The sequence below is a fragment of the Amia ocellicauda genome, chromosome 14, assembly GCF_036373705.1.
Source record: "Amia ocellicauda isolate fAmiCal2 chromosome 14, fAmiCal2.hap1, whole genome shotgun sequence".
NCBI lineage: Eukaryota > Metazoa > Chordata > Actinopteri > Amiiformes > Amiidae > Amia > Amia ocellicauda.
The window spans coordinates 18,041,428-18,056,650 of NC_089863.1; the positions used below are offsets into that span (position 1 = coordinate 18,041,428).

Sequence of the window (15,223 nt, forward strand, 5' to 3'; positions counted from 1 at the left end):
CTGTCTCTTTCTCTCACTTCCTCCCCGTCTCTTAAAGCCCTGGCCGCTCGATCGCTCTTCCTCACTCGTCCCTCTTCACTGTTGCGGCAGACACTCCTGCACCGACACCGCCCGACCTCGCCCGACTGTCACCGGCCGCTCCAGCCTCTACACCAGGTAAAGACCCCCCTCTCTCTCTCCCTCTCTCTCCCCCTCTCTCTGTAATTGGATAGCACACACTGTTCATTATGAGGAGCTCGGGTTGTTTTAAGTTGGTCAGTAAGTAAACAAGTAAGTGAATAAGGAAACACATGAATTGAAGTCTCCTATCTAAGGCACTATGACCGGCCATATAGGACCCTGGAGTTCGGTACTACTGTGGTGGGACTTTTTTTCTTGCATGCAAGCTAATACTTCAATTGAGCGTTGAATTATTATTATTATTATTATTATTATTATTATTATTATTATTATTATTATTATTATTATTATTAAAAAGGATCGATGTTTGTGCAGTAGCAGTTGGCGAAAGTTTGTCGCTTCCGATCTTCGTTGCCTTCATGAGATTGACTTTCTTAAATGATTTGTATTCATAATAATGCATAAGTATAATAATAATAAGCAGCAGCAGCAGCAGCAGCATCTTTTGCACACGAAGAGTTTATGCCCGGCCTCCCATGGCTTTGCTACGTCGGCCCGCCGTTGGCACAACGACAGAGAGAAATGTACGGACAGGAACTGTAGCTTCTGGGCCAGTAAGTCTGTGCTGCATGAGTTACAGCACTGGAGTCCTGTTACAGTAGTTACATTAGGACAGTCTTGTTAGGACTGGACAGCCTGTTACAATGTACTAGAAAATAGTCATTTTATAATGTTTGATAGCTTGCCCATACATTTTGTAATCGGTACAGCCCACATAGTAATCTACCTATTGATCCTCTGGTCACAGTCTAGATGTTGATCAGATATTGCCTAGCAATCAATGTGGACTCATGAGTGTCTCTGTGTCTGTCTGTCTGATGGAGGATTAACTTCACTGCCTCTGTGTGTCTGTCTGCACTGACAATGATCTGGCATTTTGTATCTTTCTTCTCTGTTTAGGCTACATTTTTTGTTCTTGCTCTCTTCCTTCCTGTTTCTCTCTTCTCTCTTTCTCTCTCTCATCCATTCTTTCATCTGTTTCTCTTGCATTCTACTATTGCTAATACTACAACACCTATTACTACGTATTATTGTTAATATTATTGTTATTATAATGCTTAATTTTTCCTGTCTTTGGGTGATGGTTGTGGTCCATGCAAAGCTGTCGAATCAAGGCAATCGATGCTCAAAACACTGTTGTTCTTTGTAGCCCTCTGGCCGTTGTTAAGCAAGAGTAATACACGGCACAAGGCAAGCTTCTCCTCCTTTGTGTCTTTTTTTACCACTACCTACCCACACAGTCCAACTAGAACTCTTTAAATATCCAAGGGAATGCAAGATTTAGGTAATAAATCACTGTGCCTTAGGCCCTTTGATAAAAAAAATATGCTTTTAATTTGTCAGAACAAGATAACAATGAAATACATATAAAATATATAATACATAGAAGGTTCAAGTATTATTGTAAGTTAAGAGTATGATAAGCCAACAGCACATTTTGCACAAATGTCTCTCTGTACATTTCCTGTTGAGGCCCCAGCTCTCTTAAGAAAAAAATGGGTAAAAATAGTTTTTTGCGTTTTAGCAGAAATGCAAATAACCGTGCAGACCGCGTATAATGCAATAGGTCTTGCTGAGGCTACAGATATTGCAACAAGGCCAACCATAATAATAATAATAGTGATGATGACTAGTAATAATAACAATTAATTATATTATAATTATTGTGCAAATTCCACACTTCACTGCTCATTTCACCAATAAGTCCTATGTGTGTATGAATAGTGGGGGTTCTGAAGTCCCTGTTGCACCAGCAGGTGTACATTCGTGCAGTGATGTGAAATACCAAACACCAAATTAGGGAAGAGAGAGACACTGTAGAGTGAAGAAGAGAGAGATAGAGAGAGAGAAGGGGAAGATGCATGGTCAGGGCAAGAAAGAGGGAGAGAGGAGAGGAAGATGAAAAATGCAAGAGGGAAGGACAGGAGAGAGAAAAAAGCAATTGTGTGATCAGCAGTAAAATAAAAATAAAATGCATGAGCACAGAGAGAGAGTGGGGGGAGGGGGCGAGAGAGCAAGTTTGTGAGACGTAGAGGTAGATGGTGAGATAGAGGCGGCAGTCAGGGAGCAGTTACACCACATCCTCTACTGCTGCAAACTCACTCAGACACACACACATAGACACTCAAACACACACAGGCGCACGCAAACACACACACGCAAACACACACTCACACAGAGACGCCCAAGCTCATGCTGAGAATATCACACCCATACTGAGACACACACACACACACTCACACAGTGAGCCACACATGCACAGCGTAGAGCTGAGCTGGAATACAGGCAAATCACATTGGTTGGCAGTCAGTTGGCAGGCAGCACATCGATGGGCCAACTTGAAGGCATTGCTGAAGTTGAACCCCTGAGCCTGGCGTCCCTGTGCCCATGCATGCGATTGCCAGCCCCAGGTCACAGCAAAGTGCAGCACTAGTGCAAAGAGGCCTGTGGTCACAGACACAGAGTCATAGTCACAGAGGAAGCTGGCTGCTGTTCCACTTTCATACAGATACTGTGGCTGAGAGCAGAGCGAGACATTTGCTGAACATGGTGTTGACCGAGGAAGGCTTCTGCACCTAACTGCCTCAGTAGAGCTAATGAGAATGCTTTAGTGCCGACACATAGCTCATCTCAGTTAGCAAGTATTAATTAATATCCACTCAATCAACCAATATAGTACCAGACACTGAACAACACCCAGACAGCTTCCTTTGGCAGTATAGTTTAGTTGCCTAGATTGCGATTTTTGATGACCCTACCTACCTTTAAAGCGGTAAAGGGCCTCATTAAGCCTATGGTCCGATGGCCTATGACTTGTTAATTAATCGTTGGCAGGTTGAGGAGAAATCCCCTTAGTAGGGAGGCCTGTGTAATTATAAACGAATAGGCCCATAATCTGCTGATCCAACGAGATTTGCTCTCAGCAAGTCTTTCTTCACGGTCTCCAGGAATATCATAATTGTGTCATGTATCTGGGACTGTTGCAGGTGCGTCTCCTGTGTCCCCTGTCAGCAGTGTAAAGACCCCACCCCCTTTAATGGTAAGAGAGGAATTAGTTAATACATGTGTGGCTACACACCAGAGCTCTGGGATTCAACAGAGACAGGTTATCAACGCTGAGCCCGCTTTAAGGGAGAGAAGGGACATAAAAAATGACACAATCTATGCAGTGCAAATAACTTTAGTGTAAATCCAGGTTGTTCAGTGCTTGAATGGGAAATAAATGTGCCTAGTACTGTAGATAGTGGAATGACAGGCTGATTGATTGACTGATTTAATTTAAGAAGTACTCACTTAACAAGATGAGCTTTCCACGACTTTCACATTAGCACTCAAAGGCATTTTCTGTATCTGTATTTCCATGCAGGTTTTAGTTGGACCGAAATGCGGTGCTTAGAGTGTCCAATTTAAATGTCTGGGTTACAACCTATCTTGATCCTTTTTGTCCAGCTGGACTTTTTGTCCATGGTCTTCTTAGGATCTTGTGTTACCACCCCAGGTGTGCCATTGCCGTGTGGGTGGCTCTCAATAACAGCATTACAGAGAGTCTCAAGTGGAGCCATTGAAATGTCATTACGTAGCTTCATTCAGAGTGGTATGGCAAGGCCAGCTGGACAAAAAGAGCCAAGACTAGACCATGAGACATCACTGTTGTGTTTCCGCCTGACCCTTTTGAAGTGGTCACTCAAAGGACAACATTTGGCACCATTGAAACTAGCATAATATAAACACAGCCATGGGGAAAGCTCTAGTGCTAACTGTTGGAACGTTATCTTGTTAAGGGAGCACTAACTAATTTCAATGAATCAATCAATCAATTCACTCATTAGAATATTATATTAATTAGAGTTTTTATGCAGTAGCCACTGCTCTGGAATATCACTGGGAAAGCTACAATGATTGATGCAAATTTCTCTACCTCTGCGGGCGAAAGAAAAGTGTGTGGAATTGTCATTGGATATAATAACAACCCAGTGATATTGATTAGAGGTAATGCACAAGAGGGAGAACCGATATTGATCACCGTGTTACCTTGCTGTGTCTGCCTGTTATCTGAGCTGCACCACGGTGTTATTGATGGGAGTTATTGGTGCCGAGGTTCCGCCATGTTGGTGAGGAACAATGATCAGGACAATGCTGGTTGGTGTTATTGATCTCTGTGGGGGGGATCTGGGGGGGTTTTTAGACCTGGCTGGAGCCTTTCAGCAGGTGTGATGGGCCCGAGAAATTGTATAATTGTGGCAGAGTAATTTGATCCTGCTTTACAGGACATTTGATCAGTTTCCAAACAGAGTTATTGATTTGCCACTGTGTCTCTAGTCTCTCTGTCTCTCTGACCACCTGTCCCTCCGTCTGTCTGAAAGTGTGATGGTGCTTTGCAAAGGCACCTCGTGTCGTTGTTTCTCGGCAGACTACGCGGAACGTGTTTTTCTTTTTCCGCTAAGGGGGGGCGTGGCAGACAAGGGGTAGGACCGAATGTTGCAGCGGTCAGAGCTGCCAGTACAGAAACGGGGAGGAGCAAGAGCGTGGCTGCCAAATTATGTCCTTATAAGTCGCGGATGGGAGCTCTGTGGGTTACACAGCGCAACAACAAAAAAGAAAAAGCAGAGAGAGAGAGAGAGTGTGTGTCGAAATGCAGATAAATATTTTTTTCCTTCCTCTTCTTGGTGTGTGTGTGTGTGTGTGTGTGTGTGTGAGAGAGAGAGAGACAGAGAGAGAGTGACTATTTGTCGATCCCTTTGAACTAGAAACCTACAAACATAAATACATGGGAACATATGTACAAAAACATAAATTAATCAAAGAGTTTTTTTAAAGCTGCCCGGTGCACAGTTGACAGTGCCGCCATTTTCTCAGACTGTGGTGAAAGCACCTGCCAGAGCATTTGTAAATCAATTATTTATTTATTTATTTATTAATTTATTAGCAGATGCCCTTGTCCAGGGTGACATACAAAATATAGTAGTTAGTAATTAGTCCTGAACCCAACACAGTTAATGGGGAAGTAGCTGCTTTTGGAAGTAAGACTGTGCTGGCTTTTGGCTGAAAACAGCAGGTACAATGTGATGCTCTGGTAGGAACTGGTACAGGAATACTTCCTGTAGTGTTACGTAGATGAAGTATACAGGGCAGTGGTCTCCTGCAGTACAGTACAGCAGGGGTCTCCAGCCCTGGGAAACAGGGGCCAGTGCCAGATCAGTGCAGCCTGGAGAGGAGTGTTCCCACTGATCTCTGAGATCATTCTTGATAATAATTCTGAAGTACTCAATCCTGTATGGCTCCAATCTAGCCCCTCTACTATACTATATATTCCACACAGCACTGGCTCCAGTATGGGTCCTGTAAGTGTGAGTTTGTGTGCATCGTTGTCTCTGTCATGGACAGGGTGGTGACATTGAGTTCCACTTCCTCTTATATTACTTCCTGTGTGAGTGTTCACACAGAGCGAGAGAGGGAGAGCGAGAGAGCGAGTGAGAGAGAAAGGGAGGGGAGCATGCAGAGCAGGGGCTGTAGAGCTCTCTGTGCTGCCATCGGCACACAGAGCTACAGTACAGTGCAGTACAAAGGCAGTGGGGTACAGTGCAGTTCAGTGACTTTGTGGTACAGTTTTGCAGGGGTGGCTCTCAGGAGAGTGTAACTGAGAGCCAGCAGGAGAGGAAGTAGGAGAGTAACAACTTCCTGTTCACTCCCCTCATGATAATGTCACAGAAGACAGGCACTGTTCCCTTTTCATAGACCAGCAACAAACTGATAACAATTCTGATACACTGACTGCCTGACTGACTGATACACTGACACACTGACTGTGACTGACACAGTGACTGACTGACACACAGACTGAATGACTGACACACAGACTGACTGACTGACACACTGACTGACTGACTGACTGACACACTGATTGACTGACTGACTGATACACTGACTGAACTGTACAGCACTGTACACCCCTGTTCTGTACAATACTATACTGCACTGGAGTACACTAGACTGTACTGTACTGTATCAGACTACACCCTGCTGGACTGTATTACATCATGCTGTACTGCACTGCTTCCCATTTGACAAATCTAGCATTTCATATTGTCCCTCGCTTTTGTTTGAGCTCTGAGTCAGTTTGCCCAGATTTCTAATTTTATCTGTGAGACGACACAGCCCTGTACATGAAGAGGACTGGAGGGAAGTTGTAGCTAAAGATACCTCCACCAAAGACACTTCTGTTTTCACTGGGCTGGGTGAGAGAGAGAGAGAGAGAGAGAGAGAGAGAGAGAGAGATAGATAGATTGTTTTATGAGCATGATCAATACCATTCAAAGCATTTCAACCCCCCCCCACCTCAGAGAAGTCAGTGTCCTGCAGTGTCCAGTCAGTCAGTCAGCGTGTCTATACTGCATTAACACCCCCTTCTATCTCAGTTCAGTGTCAGTGTCCTGCAGTGTCTAGTCATCACCTGACCACCTTCTGGCGATTACTCAAGACACATCTGTTCAGACTGTACTTGTAATATAGCAGCTTATTCTCCTGAGCTGTTCAGCACTCCTGTAACATTGCACTTTATATAACTACACTTCCTTATGCTCTTCCTTGCTTATACACTGTTAGAACTTCTGTTGTTCACTGTGTTCATTGCTCCTAAGCCCCCTCCTTTTAGCTCATACTGTACCTAGGACTTCACCACATTTGTTACCTCTTTGAAGTAGGATGTATGCTTTGTATTTTATATTAACTGTAATTCTGCACTTTTGCCATTCTTAAATTGTCCATAATTTGAATTTGGTATTGAATTGTATTACTGCACTTTTGTCATGCTTGTGTAAACTGCCCTGGATAAGGCTATCTGCCAGTAAATAAATAAATACATAATAATATGCCATGCTTTACTGTTCTATACTCTCCGTTCTATACTAACCCCATCTCGCTCTCTCTGTGTCTCTCATTTAATGTACTGTACTGATCCATTCTCTGTACCTGCAGTGAACATGTTCTGCACTGCACTATAGTCTATTGTAGAATACTACACTCTGGTGTACTGTACTGTAGTAACACCCCTCTCTCCCTGCAGTGAAGATATACTACACTACACTGTACTGTACTATACTATACAGTACTATACTCTACTGTACAATTCTGTACTCTACAGTACTGTACTATACTACACTAACTTCCCCCTCTTCTCTCTTGCCCCAACCCCCAGTTAAGATGTCCAGGAAGGTTGTGCGCAGCAGTAAGTTCCGGCACGTGTTCGGCCAGCCGGTCAAGGCTGACCAGTGCTACGATGACATGCGCATCTCCCAGATGACCTGGGACAGCACCTTCTGCTCCGTCAACCCCAAATTCCTCGCCATGATCGTGGATGCCAGCGGAGGCGGGGCCTTCATGGTGCTGCCACTCAGCAAGGTAGGACAGGGCTGGAAGAGAGAGGGAGGAGAGAGGAAGAGGGAAGAGGGAAGAGGAGGGAAGGGTGTGGGTAGAGGAGGTGAGGGTGAAAAGAGCGGGAGAGGGGAGGAGAGGCAACAGGGAGAGGGAGGAGAGAAAGGCATTGAGAGGGAGGGGGAACATGGAGCATAGGGAGGGAGGCAAGGAAGGAGGGAGAAAGAGAACAGAGGGAGATGGGGAGGAGAGCAAGCATGGGGTAGGCCTGTGAATGGGCAACTGTCTGAACTGGGCTGCTCTGGGCAACTGGAGAGAGAGTGAGAGAGGGATAGAGAGGGAGAGAGAGAATGCACAAGAGAAAGCATCTGTAAACGGGAGAGGCAAGCAGAGACAGAGATGGGGGAAGAGATGGAGAGAGAGAAAGAGATCCAGAGAGGACGTGTCACAGAGAGAGAGAGAGATGGCAAGAAGTGACAGAAAGACAGCGACAGAGAGGGGTGAAAGTGAGAAAGGGAGGTAGAGAGAGCTGATCTCCAAATTAGGAAGTGTGGAGATCAGTTTCATTACGCGTTTCTTCTTTTGTCGCTGTTTGCCATATTTGGCGTCATGTCCTCTACTCACGTATTACAGGATGTGGTGAGAGAGAGAGAGCGTGAGAGAGAGAGAGAGAGTCAGGTAGGAAGAAGGAGAGAGAGCCACAGAGAGAGAGAGAGAGACTGAAAGGGGGGAGAAACAGACTGTGCAATTGTGAAAAAGAGAGGTGTGACAGTATGTATGTGTTTTTTCTGTGTGTGAGTGTGTGTCTGTTTCAGTGAGTGAGTGTGTATGCGTGTGGTGTGTGTGTGTGTGTGTGTTGCAGGGGTACAGAGCTGTGTGCTCCTGCAGCTCACTTTCCAGTCCCCTACACACAAACACTGCAGCCATCAGTCCAGATATTAACAAGGTTAGCGCTAATTTAGCACAATTGGTGGCATGTCTCATTAAATTGAGATCATCTGACTGATTTCCCAGAATCCCCCATCCTCCTCCTCTCTCTCTGTGCAGCTAGTGTCTATATGCTGTACCTTTGTCCCTAGTGCAGCGTTAATGTACTTCATTATCCAGTCACTCAGTGTGTCTCTAGTGTATTAATCCCCCCTCCCTCTCTCTCAGACAGGCCGTGTGGACATTGCTCAGCCCACAGTGTGCGGTCACACCGGCCCTGTGCTGGACATCGAGTGGTGCCCTCACAATGACAACATCATCGCCAGTGGCTCGGAGGACTGCTCTGTAATGGTGAGACACACTGGCACACTGACACTCTGACACTTTAATAGTCTGACACCCTGAGACACAGACACTCTGACACACTGACACAATGACACTTGGCTACACGGACACACTGATGCACTGACACTTGGATACATGGCTACACAGATACATGGACACTCTGTGACATGGACACTCTGACACACTGACGCACTGACACTTGAATATTGAATATTGAATTTTGAATATTACTGAAACTGTAATACACTGAAGTAGCCTGAAACACTTAAATAATACACTCTGATACACTGACACACTGACACTTGGATACACGGACACAGTGATGCACTGAAACTCTAATACACTGACAATGTGGCACACTGAAACAATTATATAATACACTCTGACACACTGACACTCTGACATTCTTACACTATGATACACTTACCCACTGACATTCAAATACACTGACACAGTGAGACACGGATGCACGGAGACACTGGCACAGTGAAATGCTGATTCTCTCTCTCTTTCTCGCTGTAGATCTGGGAGATTCCTGACGGGGGGCTGACGCGGCCGATGACCGAGTCAGTGGTCACTCTGGAGGGACACTCAAAGCGCGTGGGCATCCTGAGCTGGCACCCTACGGCACACAATGTCCTGCTCAGTGCTGGTACTACCGGTTACTACACTGACACTGCACTGATACTATTCAGATACTACAATCATACTACACTGACACTACACTACACCAGGCTATGATATTGTGATAGTAATCTGTGACGTGTCTGTCCTCTGTCCCCAGGCTGTGACAATGTGATCATAATCTGGGACGTGTCCCGTGGGGAACCGGTAATCCGACTGGACTCTATACACTCAGACATGATCTACAGTGCAGCCTGGAACAGCAATGGCAGCCGCCTGGTCACTGCCTGCAAGGACAAGAGCGTGCGCATCATTGACCCCCGAAAGGGCACCGTCATTGCCGTAAGTCACCGGCACTCTCACCCTCTGCCACGACCACACTGTCACTCTTACCTTTGACACCATATTGACTCACTGACACACGGACACACCAACTCTGGTCCTCCAGACGCAACATAGTATCCAGTCAGTAAGTCTCTGTGTCTATAGTAACATCCTATCTCTCTCTGTCTCTCTCTCACTCTCTCTCTCTCTCTCTCAGGAGAAGGAAAAGACCCATGAGGGCTCCAGGCCAATCAGGGCTGTGTTTGTGTCCGACGGGAAGATCTTGACCACTGGCTTCAGCCGCATGAGTGAGAGGCAGGTGGCGCTGTGGGACCCGGTATGTCTTGCATACTAAACTGCTTCTACACTGTAACTGTGCTGCTACTACACTAATGCTGCACTTATGCTACATTTCTGTTACACTGTTACTACACAGACACAATACCAATGCTACACAGTTACGACACTAATGTTGGAATGATGTTACATTGTTACTGCACGGTTATTAAACGTTATTACAACATCAGCACACTGATGCCACAGGTGTCTTACACTACACTGTTTCTACTGTATTATTACAACGTTTGTAAAATGGTTACTACATGCATATTACACTGTTACTATACTACTATGCCTCTGCAACACCAAGGCATACCCACTGACCTGCCCTGACCTCACTCCCATGGATAGAACACCTCTGGGAGAAACTGCAAAAGTGATTAAACACTAAGCATGTGACTGTAATAATACTAAAATAATGATGATAATTCATGTGTCCCTGTGTCTGTGTGTGTGTGTCTATGTGTGTCCTTGTCTGTTTGTGTCCCTGTGTAGAAAAATTTCTCGGAGGCCCTGACGCTGCAGGAGCTCGATACCAGCAGTGGGGTGCTGCTGCCCTTCTTCGACCCCGACACCGGTGTTGTCTACCTCTGCGGCAAGGCAAGGGTTAACACTACCTTCACTGCCCCCCACCCTGCTTTCTCTTTCCCTCTCAGTCTAACTGTAATTCATCCTAGCATCCAGTCAATCAACAGTCTGCGTTAACTCCCCTCCCTTGCCCTCTCTCTCTCTCTCTCTCTCTCTCTCTCTCTCTCAGTGTAATGGTACAGTCTCAGTGTCTGTATTAACCCCACACCTCTCTCTCTCTCAGGGGGACAGCAGTATTCGGTACTTTGAGATCACAGATGAGGCACCGTATGTCCACTACCTCTCCATGTACAGCAGCAAGGAGTCCCAGAAGGGCATGGGCTACATGCCCAAGAGAGGACTGGAGGTCAACAAGTGTGAGATCGCCAGGTAACACTGACTGACTGACTGACACACTGACTGACTGACTGACTGACTGACTGACACACTGACTGAATGACTGACTGACTGACTGACACACTGACTGACTGACTGACTGACTGACATACTGACTGACTGATACAGTGACTGATTGACTGACCATGTTGTCACCCAGTGTCTCAGTGTGTGTATGTGTGTTTCTTTCACAGGTTCTATAAGCTACATGAGAGGAAGTGTGAGCCAATTGGCATGACTGTCCCTCGCAAGGTAACTTTACACACTGTATCTGTAGTGCACACACTGTAGACACTGTATCTGTACTGAACACACTGTATACACTATCTGTACTGAACACACTATTCAGGTATTAACCCTTTCTCCCTTTCTCTCAGTCTGACCTGTTCCAGGAGGATCTGTACCCAGACACGATTGGTCCAGAGCCCTCAGTGGAGGCGGCCGATTGGTTCGCAGGGAAGGATGGAGAACCGATCCTGATCTCTCTGAAGGAGGGCTTCGTGGCGACTAAGACCAAAGAGTTCAAAGTTCACAAGAGCCTGCTGAGCACCACCTCCTCCACTGCACACAGACAGACAGACGGCACGGTGAGAGATGGACACACACTGCACACAGACACTGTCAGACAGGCACACATACATACTGACACACTGACAGACAGCGCAGCAAGACTGACAGACAGACATACACTGTGCAGAGACGCAGCACATGAGACAGACAGACACACACACACACAGACACACTGACACCCTGGACAGTCAGACACACTGACCCTATCTGCTCAATCAAACAGTCAGTCAACCACAATATCTGAATTAACCCCATTGACTCTCTCTCTCTCAGGATTACCACTCTCTGCAGGAGGAGATAAAGAAGCTGAAAATAACTGTGGAAGAGCTGAGCAAGAGAGTCAGCAGCCTGGAGAGCAAGAAGTAGAGAGAGAAAGGGAGGGATGGAGAGGGAGATACAGAGAGAGAGGGAGAGGGAGAGAGGGAGGGAGAGAGACAAATAGAGAGAGGGAAGGGGATAGAGCGAGAGGGAGAGAGGGAGGGAGAAAAAGTGAGAGGCAGGGAGGGAGAAGGAGAAAGAGGGGGGAGAGGAAAAGGAGAAAGTGGGAAAGGAAGGAGGAGATCACAAGCAGGAGAGCGAAAGATTGAGGTAAAGGAGGAGAGGAGTTAGAGAGAAATAAACAGCCAAGGCAATAGTCTCTCTCTCTCTTTCTCTTTCTGGGTTTTACAAAAAAATGTAATGCAGCAGAGTGGAAATATATTGAAAAATTATAGTAATAATTTTATAAGTTTTCTTTCTTTTGTAAAAAAATAAATAAAAAAACGAACCCACCTCAGTGTTAACACAGAGACAGAGAGGCAGGCTGTGAAGAAAGACACTCCATTAACACATACACACAAATATATACAGAGACCAAATACAGGGAGATTGTGCAGCGAACCATTTCAGTTTCTCTTTGAATGGATGCAATCAATACATACCTCATTTATTTATTATCGCAGTGCCAGGACACCTGCACCTGATATGTCCTCCTCTCTGGGAAAGGACACGGTCCAGGCCAGTAAAGAGACAAAGTTGGCAAAGTTTCTGTGAAATCATCAGGAGTCCTGTGTCTTGGTGTGGAGCACAATTGCTCTGATATTTACCTAAAGTCTTCTACAATTTCATGTCCGAGAGACTGCAGGGGTCTGAGAAATGTAAGTGACTGAAATGGTTCAATGATTGAAAATAATAATATTAATAATAATAATAATAATAATAATAATAATAATAATAATAATAATAATAATAATAATACCATGTACTTTATATCTAAAATAAACTGAGGATGATTGATGCTGTAATACCACCATCTGTCCACACGGGAGCAGCAACGATTGAGATAAAAATAACAGATTTGTCTCCATTTCTCACACCTGCTGTTCAATACAATTACATCAACCAATCGCTGTGGAGATACAGCAGACAAAGCGATGCAGCCACCACCTGTTCACCTTAGGAGCCTGAGGAGAACTGCTGTGCCAGGCCTGGTTGTTAACCAGTTTCCTACAGTCACTGCCGATTTGTTTTGTGAGGGTTGGAGAAGCTGTGTTCTTAGTATCTGTTTGGATGCTTTCTGAGGGTTTCTCTGTGTGGGGACATGAATGTGTGCCTAATTAGCCGCTACAATTAACAGTGCTGGAGAGACAGGCATAAATAAAGAGAGTGCATTGTCCAGAACTGCAGAGCTGCATCTCTATCTCTATTATTCTACTTGTGAGTCTGTGAGGGGCGTTACACATTAGACAAATTGAACAATTGGACAATGCAGGACACTGCCACTGCAGGGTTCATCAGTGTGTTCTGAAAATAAATGCAAAGTGAAAATGTGCAACTCAAGAACATATTTGTTCAGTAAGGGGGGTGGGGTGAGACAGGGCTGCAGTCTGGGTCCAACCCTGGTCAACATCCACACTAATGAATGGCTTTAAACGCATTAAAAGACAAGGTACACAAGACTTTTATGTAATAAAAACATGTTTTGGGAAAACAATACCAGTATACACCAATTTTGGATACAACTTTTCAACTCTATTATACTAGTCCTGCTATATGTCAGTGAAGTGTGGGGTCCCTTTATGAACCCTTACAATACAAAGTCGCCCCATGGAAGCATTTCATTTAGAATTTATTTAAAAAAATTTACCAAGGCTCAGAAACACCCCCAATATTGCCTGCAGAGTTGAATTAGGATTCTTCCCTCCACACACAGCAACACACAAAAAGAGCACCCAAACCCACTGCATTTAAACCCACAGTCCTACCAGTGCAAGGCTCTACTGAGGAGCCAGCTCTCCCCAGACAAGGACCCCCAGGGCCAGCAGGCTCGGACCCTCCAGAGCCCAGCCACACAGCCCCAATTACAACAATCAGGAAAACTGACATCAATTTAGATAAATTCATTCCAATTGCAACACAAATTGGAAATCTATTTTAGAAATCAAAACTATCAAACAAAGACTTAATACAGACTCGGCGACCACAGCCTAGCACTTGACAATAGGCTGATACAGAAAAATCCTGGATGGACAGAGAACAGTGGCCTTGCAGTCACATGACCCTGGGGATGCAGAAAGAGAGACGCACTTCCTGATATCCTGCTCCGAGTACAAAGAAATACAGGATAAATATCTCCAGAAATATTAGAATCAGGTAGCTGAATTTGGGCAGCTCCCTGACTCCAGTAACCCCCCCCCCCCATCCCATTAGGAGAGAGGGAGCAACTCTTACTATGGAGGACAGGGGCTTGTGGATTGTTTTATTTTGTGGTATTTATAGTTTCCCCCCATGTATCTATTTCTTTATATATTTTCTAAATCCTTGATTAATTTTCTTTCATTTCAATATGTTCCATTCCCCATTCCCAGGGTGGTATCTGAACACTGCATTGTTGTTTTAAAAGCTTTGGCAACACTGGAGCACTCCTGACATGCCAATTATGCAAACTGGAATTGGAATTTGATTGAATAAACTATAGACACACTGACTGACTTTCTCTCCTCTTTCTTTCCTCCTACTGCATTTTAATCTCTCACTTGTCCCCCTCTATTTCTCTAGATTTTCCCCCCTCTCCCTCCTCTCTGTTTCCACTCTCCCTTTCCTCCCCCCACCTCAGTCTCTCTATCTTTCTGAGTCTCTGTCCCTCACTCTCACATTCCCCCACCCTCCCTTCCCCTTTTCTCTCTCCCGCTCCCTCTCCCATTTCTTTCTTTGTCTCCCCTCCCTCGCCTCTCTCTCTGTGCTCTTCCCTATCCCACCTTGCTGCCTCAACCCCCCGACTATCTCTCTCTCTCTCCTCAGATCAAGTCTGTACAGGTTATGGAATGACACCCATATCTCCTTAAGTACAAGTCAGAACTTGGGCCTGACTTAGAAAATCTTCCCCCTTTCTCTCTCTCTCTCTCTTGTTCTCTCTCACTCTCTCTCAATTTCATTTCAAGGTGCTTTATTGGCATGCCATACAAAATGTATTGCCAAAGTGTTACAAAGGAATATATAAATTATAAGTAGAAAGATTAATTATAAAATCAATAAGGTAGGAGGGGGGATATTTAAAAAGAACAAACACACAAGTATGTATAATGAATATTTCATTTTCATT

At 45.1% G+C, this 15,223-nt stretch overlaps 1 protein-coding gene across 1 annotated transcript; it reads left to right on the forward strand.

The window, feature by feature from the left end:
* coro1a (coronin, actin binding protein, 1A) lies at window positions 1-13,307 on the forward strand. The gene is made up of 11 exons (XM_066721893.1): window positions 1-156; window positions 7,376-7,578; window positions 8,707-8,829; window positions 9,346-9,475; window positions 9,608-9,789; window positions 9,989-10,108; window positions 10,606-10,710; window positions 10,922-11,067; window positions 11,268-11,325; window positions 11,451-11,660; window positions 11,917-13,307. The coding sequence occupies exons 2-11, from the start codon at window positions 7,381-7,383 to the stop codon at window positions 12,007-12,009; spliced, it is 1,365 nt and encodes a 454-aa protein (XP_066577990.1). The 5' UTR covers window positions 1-156; window positions 7,376-7,380; the 3' UTR covers window positions 12,010-13,307.
* The last annotated feature ends 1,916 nt before the right edge of the window (window positions 13,308-15,223 follow it).

Coding starts and splice junctions, on each gene's coding strand:
- coro1a (XM_066721893.1), top strand. CDS start 7,381: ATGTCCAGGAAGGTTGTGCGCAGCAGTAAGTTCCGGCACGTGTTCGGC. Junction 8,830..9,345: donor CGGAGGACTGCTCTGTAATG/GTGAGACACACT, acceptor TTCTCGCTGTAG/ATCTGGGAGATTCCTGACGG. Junction 9,476..9,607: donor CAATGTCCTGCTCAGTGCTG/GTACTACCGGTT, acceptor CTCTGTCCCCAG/GCTGTGACAATGTGATCATA.